The sequence below is a fragment of the Oncorhynchus nerka genome, linkage group LG11 (genome assembly GCF_034236695.1).
Source record: "Oncorhynchus nerka isolate Pitt River linkage group LG11, Oner_Uvic_2.0, whole genome shotgun sequence".
NCBI lineage: Eukaryota > Metazoa > Chordata > Actinopteri > Salmoniformes > Salmonidae > Oncorhynchus > Oncorhynchus nerka.
In genome coordinates, this window is record NC_088406.1 from 70,167,003 (window position 1) to 70,179,267 (window position 12,265).

At 40.5% G+C, this 12,265-nt stretch overlaps 1 protein-coding gene across 2 annotated transcripts; it reads left to right on the plus strand.

Moving 5' to 3' along the window:
* Positions 1-2,147: 2,147 nt before the first annotated feature.
* On the plus strand, positions 2,148-12,103 carry LOC115137725 (scrapie-responsive protein 1-like). 2 transcript variants are annotated; one of them, XM_029674050.2, is made up of 3 exons: positions 2,148-2,747; positions 10,534-10,791; positions 11,451-12,103. In XM_029674050.2, exons 2-3 carry the CDS (start codon positions 10,544-10,546, stop codon positions 11,503-11,505), a joined length of 303 nt encoding a protein of 100 aa, XP_029529910.1. In that variant the 5' UTR covers positions 2,148-2,747; positions 10,534-10,543; the 3' UTR covers positions 11,506-12,103. The 2 variants fall into 2 exon arrangements, with proteins under 2 accessions (XP_029529910.1, XP_029529911.1); XM_029674051.2 differs by lacking the exon at positions 2,148-2,747 and adding an exon at positions 9,792-9,935.
* The last annotated feature ends 162 nt before the right edge of the window (positions 12,104-12,265 follow it).

A 12,265-nucleotide genomic window follows, 5' to 3' on the forward strand; every position in this document is an offset into this window, starting at 1 on the left:
AAATTACTAACTTTAGAAGCCGTTTTAAAACTCAAGTTTAAAGAATCCTTCTGTGCATGAATATGCTCACAACGAAATAATGATCAAATTAAGATCCTACATCTGTAGCAACTGCAGATTACCCCTTAAACATATAATGCATAATCATGCATAAAAAATCATTATAGAAGGTAACAACATAATAAAGGCATTCAACTTTTCTCTAATGAATATGACAAAATCTGTGAAGTTGCCAGTGTGAAAATGTACCACAAGATGGTGCTATATCACTAACAATCACTTGAAGAGTACCGGTAGCCTCAATCAATACCATTTACACTGAACAAAAATATAAATGCAACATGTAAAAGTCCTGGTCCCATGTTTCATGAGCTGAAATTAAAAGTCTCTGAACTTTTCGATATGCACAGTTAGTTTATTTCTCTCAACTGTTGTGCACAAATCTGTTTACATACCTGTTTGTGAGCATTTCAACTTTGCCAAGATCATCCATACACCAAACAGGTGTGGCATATCAAGAAGCTGATTAAACAGCATGATCATTACACAGGTGCACCTTGTGCTGGGGACAATAACCAGCCTCACAGCTGCAGACCACGTATAACCACGCAAGCCCACTAGTCGGTAACGATGCTGAACTGCAGTCAAGACCCTGGTGAAGACAGCGAGCACGCAGATGAGCGTCCCTGAGACAGTTTCTGACCGTTTGTGCAGTAATTCTTCGGTTGTGCAAACCCACAGTCATAAGCTGTCATCAAACCCACAGTCATCAGCTGTCCGGGTGGCTGGTCTCAGATGATCCCGCAGGTGAAGAAGCCGGATGTGGAGGTCTTGGGCTTGCGTGGTTATACGTGGTCTGCAGCTGTGAGGCCGGTTCGAAGTACTGCCAAATTCTCTAAAATGACGTTGGAGGCGGCTTATGGTAGAGAAATTAACATTAAATTCTCTAGCAACAGCTTCGGTGGACATTCCTGCAGTCAGCATGTCAATTGCACGCTCCCTCAAAACTTGAGTTATCTGTGGCATTGTGTTGTGTGGTAAAACGGCACATTTTAAAGTGGCCTTTTATTGTCCCCAGCACAAGGTGCACCTGTGCTGTTTAATCAGCTTCTTGGTATGCTATACCTGTCAGGTGGATGGATCATCTTGGAAAAGGAGAAACGCTTACTAACAGGGATGTAAACACATTTGTGCACAGAATTTGAGAGATATAAGCTTTTTGTACAGATGGATAACTTCTAGGATCTTTTATTTCAGCTCATAAAACATGGGACCAACATTTATATGTTGTGTTTATATTTATGTTCACTATGCATCAAACATATCTACACACACTGGTTATAAAGCTCATATACGTTTGGTGAATCTTACTACAAAGCAGGTGATGCCATCAGAAAAACATATTTGGTTAAAAAAAGTACTTTCTTACCTCTTGCTTCTTGATGAGGGTTGAGGACTAAACTGAGCATGTGCAGTGAGTCACATGATTCTAGCTTGTTCCTGATTGGAGATATTGAGTGTTACAACTATCCTGTGTTACAACCATCCCTGGTCTCCCATACTTATTGAGCTACTATAGGCCAATCAAAATATAAAATGTGTCTTAATAAACTATTCTTAACATCAACCCATCTGATCCTCCAATGAAACAAGGCTCATCCATAGAAGAGCATGAAACACCAATCTACAGTGTCAATTACATCATTAAGAGTCAACCGCAAAATGCCATCTTTTATTGAGTAGGATATACTTCAGAGCCCCAAAAGGCCATTTCTCAATTTTCGGTAGCTGTATAACACCAAGTAAATACCGCTTGATTTGTTTTAAGTGGAACTGCAACGGATAAAACTGTGCTGCCGTCCAATAAGAAGCAATTGATTTAACACACGAAGTAGATGATTACATTTGGCTGTGACGGATACTTTCACAGCCAACCAGCTCTATCAGCAGTCAGTGGAGCTCCTCTGCGTGTCAACAAGGAAAGGAGCCAAGTCAAGGCAAAGGTTACAGCTATAGAGAAACTTGCATTTCCCTTCCAACTGGTTCATTTACTGCATGCATCACGTGCATTTCATTACACCCAGACAGACACTCCATTTAAACAGTACGAGCATCCACCACATCTGATTACAACACTCACAGCAATTCAGATGCTTTAGAGAGTTTCAGTGAAAGGCAACATTCAGTATCAGGCATTCATTCATTCGCTCTTGGATGGTTGTCTATTGAAATGCAAAATGGCTGATATACAATCAATTAAAAGAAAAGAGAAAAGCACATTGAAAACACATATACTAAAAATGTAGCCTACTACTTCAAGCTGCTAAATTGGTGTTATACATTATTCTGGATGTGAACAAACGCTGCTTGTCCGCTAGACTGTAAAACCATGATTCAGACCCCGTTCATGTACTTTTCCACAGCATATATGAACTAAATCTGTCTGAGAACTGAGAGGTTTGGTTTGGATCACTCCCCAATGCTGGCCTCCTCTCTTAGCCCTCTAACGTACTTGCATGTATGCATGGCGTTAACTTCGTGCTTGTGCAGAGTGCGGACTTAATCAATGCCCTTGGTTATTTCTCTGGTTTACTGGCTGAGAGGAGAGAGGGGAGAGATGGTCATACTCTTAGCATGGGGTAGAGTAGGGATAAAGACTCCTCTGTTTTCTGTTTTATACTTACTAAATGTACCCAAGGAAAACGGGTCAGAAGCTACTGCCGTTCCTGGGGAGAGTACTAAATAAGGTAGGGGCTCATTTAATCAGCAGATAATGTTATGTAATTGGAAATATAATAATGTTGGGGAGTTATACGTAAATTAACACGAGTTATAACTAATGATGAATGATTATAATTCGATGATTAAAACATATTAATTCGTTTTCGATTTCGGTTATTTGGGTTGAATGCTGTAACAACACAGAATAAAACAATTAATAAAAGTACCATGATGGCAGTGACTGCTCATTACTGCTTATCACTTATTAACCATAATGTTAATGTTCAAATTACTTTAATAACATATTTCAGTTGTTGTGTATATTTCATTGGTTTTATTTTATGATTGTATTATTTAATTCCAAGTCATCATCTCATCCCTACAAAGCTGCTGAATATTCTGTCTGACAAAATCACTCATTTGTATCTCTTCGGAGTAAATAAGGCATACTTCTATGACTGAATACGAACTTTCGATCACTTAGATCAGTGTTTTTAAATCCCCTCACGATCGCGCATTCTTCTGCCGTTTACCGTAGCAGGCACAAATTACCGTAGCAGGCACAAAGAAAAGATAGAAAGGACAAGTAGATGCGCAGTGGATTATGGTCATTGTAGTTAATTACTACGATTTACGCTCTGAAATATGCAGGATATTGGCCTGTTGGAAACGACAACTCCCTACTACATCACACAATTCAGGCTGGATCTGACTTATCTCTCGAGAAACTGCCATTTGTGCATTGACCTCACAGAAAAAAATCGAACGAAATGGAATTCAAATAATTCAACCCAAATCTCGGTAAATTGCTCAGCACTAGTTATAACTGCAATGTACAGAAGGGAAGTTTATAAGGCTGCAATCATTGTACCGTGGGAATCTTTGCAATAAATGGGTTATGGTAATATAATTGAAATGCAAATAATATTGAATCTATTTAAAGCACAATGTTTAATTATTTAGTGGCATAAGCGACATAGAAAATAGGCTGTATATATCCAACAATCTTTGACATAACAGATGAATGCAATATTTATGTCCAGTATCAATATTGTTGCAAATTGAAAAATGTTATAGAGGATGTCCAACTTATGCTAGGTTCAAATTCTACAATCAACAACATCATAACACTATGTGAATCAGGGTCCTACTTAAAGTGCCTGCAGAAAGTTTTCACACCCCTTGACTTTTTCCACATTTAGTTGAGTTACAGCCTGACTTGAACATTTATACAATGTAGATGTTTTTGTCAGTAGCCTACACACAATGCCCAATAAGGTCAAAGTGGACTTATATATTTTTTATATGACAAATTAATACAATATTTAAAGTTGAAAAGACTTGAGTCAAAAACTATTCAACCTCTTTGTTATGGCAAGTCTAAATAAGTTCTGGAGTACAAATGTGCTTAACAAGTCACCTAATAAATTGCATGGACTCACTCTGTGTTCAATAATAGTGTTTAGCATGATTTTTGAATGATTACCTCATCTATGTAACCCACGCATACAATTATCTGTAAGCTCCCTCAGTTGTGCAGTGAATTTGAAACACAGATTCATCCACAAAGACCAGGGAGGTTTTCCAATGCCTCGCAAAGAAGGGCACCTATTGGTGGTTAAAATAAAAAATAAAAAAACAGATATTGAATATCCATTTGAGCATGGTGAAGTTATTAATTACACTTTCAATTGTGTATCAATACACCCAGTCACTAAAAAGATACAGGTGTCCTTCCTAACTTAGGAAACCACTCAGGGACTTCACCATTAAAACAGTTACAGGGTTTAATGGCTGTATAGGAGAAAACTGAGGATGGATCAACAACATTGTAATTACTCTACAATACTAACCTAATTGACAGAGTGAAATCAAGGAAGCTTGTACAGAATAAAATATTCCAAAACATGCATCCTGTTTGCAACAACACACTAAAGTAATACTGCAAAAGAATTTGGCAAAGCAATTCACTTTTTGCCCTGAATACAAAGTGTTATGTTTAGGGCAAATCCAATACAATACGTTAGTGTGTACCACTCTCAATATTTTCAAACATAGTGGTGGCTAATACAAACAACGCAAATAAACTAACAAATGTGCAAAAACTCTGGACCACCTTTACTCCACACAGACGCATACAAAGCTCTCCCTCACCCTCCATTTGGCAAATCTGACCATAATTCTATCCTATCCTCCTGGTTCCTGGTTACAAGCAAAAATGAAAGCAGGAACCACCAGTGACTAGATCAATAAAAAAGTGGTCAGATGAAGCAGATGCTAAGCTACAGGACTGTTTTGTTAGACTGGAATATGTTCAGGGATTCCTCCGATGGCATTGAGGAATACACCACATCAGTCTTTGGCTTCATCAATAAGGGCATTGGTGACGTCGTCCCCACAGTGCCTGTACGTACATACCCTAACCATGGGTTACAGGCAACATCCGCACTGAGCTAAAGGCTAGAGCTACCACTTTCAAAGAGCGTAACTCTTTTTTAAATTTGATTTTACTTTTATTTAACTAGGCAAGTCAGTTAAGAACAAATTCTTATTTTCAATGACGGCCTAGGAACAGTGGGTTAACTGCCTGTTCAGGGGTAGAACAACAGATTTGTATCGTCAGCTCGGGGATTTGAGCTTGCAACCTTCCGGTTACTAGTCCAACGCTCTAACCACTAGGCTACCCTGCCGCACCTCTAACCTGGAAGCTTATAAGAAATCCTGCTACGCCCGCCGACCAACCATCAAACAGGCAAAGCGTCAATACAGGACTAAGATTGAATCGTACTGCACCGGCTCTGATGCTCGCCGGATGTGGCAGGGCCTGCAAACCATTACAGACTACAAAGGGAAGCACAGCCCAGAGCTGGCCAGTGACACAAGCCTACAAGACAAGTCAAACTACTTCTATGCTTGCTTCTAGGCAAATAACACTGAAACATGCATGAGAGCACCAGCTGTTCCGGAAGACTGTGTGATCACGCTCGCCGCAGATAATCTGAGTAACAGGTCAATATTCACAAGGCCGCAGGGCCAGATGGATTACCAGGACATGTACTGCGAGCATGCACTGACCAACTGGCAAGTGTCTTCACTGACATTTTCAACCACTCCCTGTTCGAGTCTGTAATATCAACGTTTTAAGCAGACCACCACAGTACCTGTGCCCAAGAACACTAAGGTAACCTGCCTAAATGACTACCAACCCATAGCACTCACGTCTGTAGCCATGAAGTGCTTTAAAAGGCTGGTCATGGCTCACATCAACACCATTATCCTAGAAATCCCAGACCCACAATAATTTGCATACCGCCCCAACAGATCCATAGATGATGCAATCTCTATCTCACTCCACACTGCCCTTTCCCACCTGGACAAAAGGAACACCCATGTGAGAATGCTATTCATTGACTACAGCTCAGCGTTCAACAATATAGTGCCCTCAAAGCTCATCAATAAGCTAAGCACCATCATTAAGTTTGCTGATGACAGAACAGTGGTAGGCCTAATCACCGAAAACGACGAGACAGCCTATAGGGAGGAGGTCAGAGACGTGGCCGTGTGGTGCCAGGACAACAACCTCTCCCTCAACGTGATCAAGATAAAGGAGATGATTGTGGACTACAGGAAAAAGAGGACTGAGCACGCCCCCTATTCTCATTGACGGGGCTGCAGTGGAGCAGGTTGAGAGCTTCAAGTTCCTTGGTGTCCACATCACCAACAAACTAACATGGTCCAAGCACACAGTCATGAAGAGGGCACGACAAAACCTATTCCCCCTCAGGAGACTGAAAAGATTTGGCATGGGTCCTCAGATCCTCAAAAGCTTCTACAGCTGCACCATCGAGAGCATCCTAACTGGTTGCATCACTGCCTGGTCTGGCAACTGCTCTGACCGCAAGGCATGACAGAGGGTAGTGCGAACGGCCCAGTACATCACTGGGGCCAGGCTTCCTGCCATCCAGAAACTCTATACCAGGTGGTGTCAGAGGTAGACCCTAAAAATTGTCAAAGACTCCATCCACCGTAGTCATAGACTGTTCTCCCTGCAGCTGCATGGCAAGTGGTACCGGAGCGCCAAGTCTAGGTCAAAGAGGCTTCTAAACAGCTTCTACCCCCAAGCCATAAGACTCCTGAATATCTAATCAAATGGCTTCCCAGACTATTTGCATTGCACCCCCCCCCCCCCCCCTTTTACATCGCTTCTACTCTCTGTTGTTATCATCTATGCATAGTCACTTTAATAACTCTACATACATGTACAGTTGAAGTCGGAAGTTTGCATACACCTTAGCCAAATACATTAAACTCAGTTTTTCGCAATTCCTGACATTTAATCTTAGTAAAGATTCCCTGTCTTAGGTCAGTTAGGATCACCACTTTATTTTAAGAATGTGAAATGTCAGAATAATAGTAGAGAGAATTATTTATTTCAGCTTGTATTTCTTGAATCACATTCCCAGTGGTTCAGAAGTTTACGTACACTCAATTAGTATTTGGTAGCATTGCCTTTAAATTGTTTAACTTGGGTCAAACACTTTGGGTAGCCTTCCACAAGCTTCCCACAATAAGTTGGGTGAATTTTGGTTCATTCCTCCTGACAGAGCTGGTGTAACTGAGTCAGATTTGTAGGCCTTCTTGCTCGCACACGCGTTTTCGGTTAATTTTTTATAGGATTGAGGTCAGGGCTTTGTGGCCACTCCAATACCTTGACTTTGTTGTCCTTAAGCCATTTTGCCACAACTTTGGAAGTATGCTTGAGGTCATTGTCCATTTGGAAGAGCCATTTGCGACATAGCTTTAACTTTAACTGATGTCTTGAGATGTTGCTTCAATATATTCACATAATTTTCCGTCCTCATGATGCCATCTATGCCATCTATTTTGTGAAGTGCACCAGACCCTCCTGCAGCAAAGCACCCCCACAACATGATCCTGCCACCACCTCTGGAATTGATTTGCACTTTTCGGACCAAAGTATGTTAATCTCTAGGAGACAGAACGTGCCTCCTTCCTGAGCGGTATGACGGCTGCGCGGTCCCATGGTGTTTATACTTGCGTACTATTGTTTGTACCGATGAACGTTGTACCTTCATGCGTTTGGAAATTGTTCTGTCATCTGTATTATTTTTTAACTGCATTGTTGGTTATAGTCTCATAAGTAAGCATTTCACTGTAAGGTCTACCTACACCTATTTTATTCGGCGCAACATTTTATTTCATTTGATTCGGTCATGTTATGGGTGTGCTTGTAATAGTTAAGAATTGGCCGGGGTTCAGGATTTTTTTTTAAAGGAATGGAGCTAAGCACAGGAAAAATCCTAGAGGAAAACATTGTTCTGTCTGCTTTTCACCAGACACCGGGAGCTGAATTCACCTTTCAGCAGGAGAATAACCTAAAACACAAGACCAAATCTACACTGGAGTTGCTCACAAAGAAGACGGAGTCTCAACTTACTGTTGAGAGTTAGAATTGTACAATTGGTGAATTTTCGAAATTTGGTTGTGCATCAGCAGTTTTCCTCTTCTTATATGTCACTCACTGACAGTGACTCAATTAGTCAAATCAAATCAAATTCATTTGTCACATACACATGGTTAGCAGATGTTAATGCGAGTGTAGCGAAATGCTTGTGCTTCTAGTTCCGACAATGCAGTAATAACCAACGAGTAATCTAACCTAACAATTCAGTCACTCAATTAGTCGATGTTAACATTTTGAAGATTGGTAAATTAGTCAAATTAGTCTAGCCAAGTATTTGAACTTTTAGTAATCATGGCTGAATTACGTGCCCAGGGACCCTGACCTCCAGGGGGCCCCCATTGATTTTATTAATCACGCTCACTCAGATATCATATCTCTTAATAAATGTAACTAAATGTAATCTAAAATGTAATCTACGTAATCACCAAAACAAATTATTTATCATGAGGGCCATAAGTAATGCTGCCTACTCCAAGAAAGAAATCTCACCTTTCTGATAAAAATAGATATAAATTGCTGAGGTGTAGTCACTTTTGAGGACACAAGCTCAAGTACACAAGTAAAAATATGATTCCTATTTTGTATGTATTTCCTATTCAACAAAACTGTATGAATAACGCTTAAAATATAGTATAATGAAATTATAAAAATAATAACTATAAGATTTCACCTTCCTTATAACTGTAAAATACATATTTGTATGTCTAGTATTAGATCAAATATGCAGGTCTCTCTTGATCAAAACGTCTGCCCCCACCGCTGTGAAGAGAGCTCTGGCTTGGCTTCCTGAACTCGCCTTTCATCTTAATATTGTCTGTCTAGGACAAACAAAAGTGTTTTTGTTTAAAAACGAGTAATCTTTTAAATTACTGTAATAAAGTTGGTTATAAATCGATCTCTGAACGTGCTCGAGCGACGAAACTACTCTATCCTGTTGCGCTACGATGTCAGGATTTTAAGGCATGTGCTTTGTCAGCGGCTGTGATGTATGGTTTAGCCAGGAGTTGATGGACAGTCGGAAGAGCGAATGAAATGGTAGGAGGGACGTCCCAGCTTCAAGTGGTGTCAGATTTCACATCATAAACGAAGATTATGGATATACATGTCTCGCTGTCTTGACAATGTTGTCAACGAAGCGGTACGGTGTGCTGTCTAGATCCCGCCTATTATTTATTTGGATTGGTGGATACATCTAATTATTGTAATCTCTTTTGAAAATTCGACGTCAACTGCCTGTATTCAATGGAGACAGACGCTACATTACTGGCCTCATGTAATGAATATTGCATAGCCATCTCGAGACAACACTCATATAAAGTGTTTTTTCTCAAAATTGCCGGGATGTCACGTGCCCTGCTTATATCAATACACTCGTAACAATTTAACCATTCGGAAACTATTACTGGATGAAATAAACCTAACGTAGCAAATAAGCCATACATTTTTTGGGTTTACCAAATTCAACACTCTCTCATTGACTTCCATACAAAAACTCTTTGCTTGGTGGGCGAAAAAACGCCACCTACTGATAGGAGACATCTTTCCGCCGAAAGATGGGCATCTCTATTCCTCTTCCTCTCTGTCCTAAATCACACAGGCGGAAGAGATACACAAATGAGTCGTTATGAACCCGCGTTACCGCTCGATGCAAGCCATTTTGATCTACGGTGTCCACAGGTCGATTTTATAAGCGAACGTGTCGGTCGGAACCGGTACCAGAACCACGCAGGTCCTCTATGCGTGGAACTTTACATCTTTAACATGGCATAAGTCATGGCAACATGTATCCAATTGCAGGAAATGAGCTTTTAAGCTGCACAGCCCATAATAAAATGTGTATAATTGCAGGACATTGCAATACAAAGTCCTGCAAAGTAAACATATTTGTTTGCGTTTTGTTAATAAATAAATACATATTCTAACAGATCCCTCTCTACATATTGAACTTTTTCATCTCGGTGCTGAGTTAATGTGTAGTGGCAAATTGTAGATCTAATAGGCTACGTGTTTTGTTGATCAACTGAGGTAAATTAAGCTACAGCAACCAATGTGATAATGACTGGGTACATATTTGTCTGTATTTGCTCTCTTCCAAATAGCATTTTAGATTTGTTTTATTTGATAGAAATGCAATATAAACTTTAAAAAAATGTCCCCTCCACCCTCTGACCTTACTAAAACTCAGACCCTGCTTATATCTCTAACGGGAATACATTTTTTGTGGGTTGGATTTGTAGTTAATGTTAAAATGTATGTATATATTAATGACTGGGGTGACTTTGGAGACATTCTAACCAATTATATACATTATGTCGTCCTATTTACAGCTTGATCAAAATGAAGGTACTACTCATTGCTGCAATTCTCTTGGTTGGACTGTTGGCAATGGGCAGCGAGGCCATTCCATCAAACCGCTGGTCCTGCTACAAGAAAGTCTTGAAGGACAGGGACTGTCGCAATGTTGGCATCTCCAACGGAGTTGCGACCATGCGACCCATCGATTCCCTGCAGAACCATTTCTGGGAGGGGAACAAATGCGACATGGTGTGCTACTGTAACTTCAGTGAGCTCCTCTGCTGCCCAAGGTACAGCAATTCCATTCTCCGCCAGTAGGCGGCGCCCATGTTCAGCACACATATACAGTCGATGTTAATACAGTTCTGGAACAGTGGATGGCTCTGTGGTGCTGTTATGTGCACTGGAGGCCGAATGGAGGCCGGCGGGCAATTATAGTTGGGAACGAATTGGATCCAGTCACAGGCTGCCCAGTGAACACTGCCTACATTGTGATTATCATAAGCCACCTATTAATACAGGCAGGCACGTGTGCTGCCTTGCAGTGAGCTGTGATGTGGAGTTGACTTTTGTTAAAAGGTCATCCGTGCTGTTTTTACATCATGGCCTTTGCTCGTGTAATGCAAATACGCTATGGCTAGGCCTATGCATTTTGGCTGTTTTTAGTCAGCTGTTGACTACAGAGAAGTGTTTTTCCTTTAAAGAGGCACTATATGCCTGGAAATCAAACAGATACAGGAGCTTATCAGTTTTCAATCACAGTTGATCAGGTTATCACTTGAAAATAATGCCATTCTTGACTAGATGCTTCCTTCATTAACTAGGCCATTCTCTCCTGAATCACATGGTCCATCCACTAGAAAGGCATGGACTGTTTACCATAGTCTTGGATTCCAGGCTAATAGGGCACACTACTAAACACATGTTTTTATTTTTCATGTTGTTCCAGGGATGTCTTCTTTGGACCCAAAATCTCCTTTATAATTCCATGCAAAACCATCTGAGCCATCAGTCGTTTGAATGGACAGTGAACACGGACGGTGCAATCTTCTGAATTGAAACAAGAGTAAAGAGTAAATGGGGCCAAGGGGGATGGGCCCATCCATTCCGGACTACAGAATTACATGCATTTCATTCTTCACTTGGAGACAGCTACAACAACGACAAGTTCAGAAGGCTGGAGCTAAAACAAAAGCACAAGCTTTGAAGCTGAAAAAAAAGAGGCCCATCTTTCACAATACTTGGGCCTACAAATAAAATGGATTATTTTCAGTCTCAAATACAGCACCCAGTATATTTAGTATCTGTGAAGACAATTCAATAAATGCAGCCCGTGTCCCTCCTTTGCCAAGGCTACAGTTCAACACTTGTATATCTGACTTGGCAGACCCTTCATTTGGCATTCGCAATGATGTGACACCCCCATTATCTACACCCAAACGTAAACAGATAGTTGTAGTACAGTAATACCACGAGTGTGCCTTTATATTGAGTTGTCGCACATCCCAAAAACATTATTCAATAGTTAATAGTATGCCATTCATGAGAGACATTCCATTTTATATTCAAGGCTATTAAATGCCATAAATGTCAGCAGGATCATAAAATGATGTTGTGATGAGCCTATGAAGCATGATTTTACATGGCTGAAACAAGTGGGCTGTACAACTGTATTGTAAATGTCTTTGCAAATGATTATAGTACTGTGTGTGTTACTAGGCCTAACTAACTGTAAGTCCTTCTGGATCAGAGTGCTAAATGACT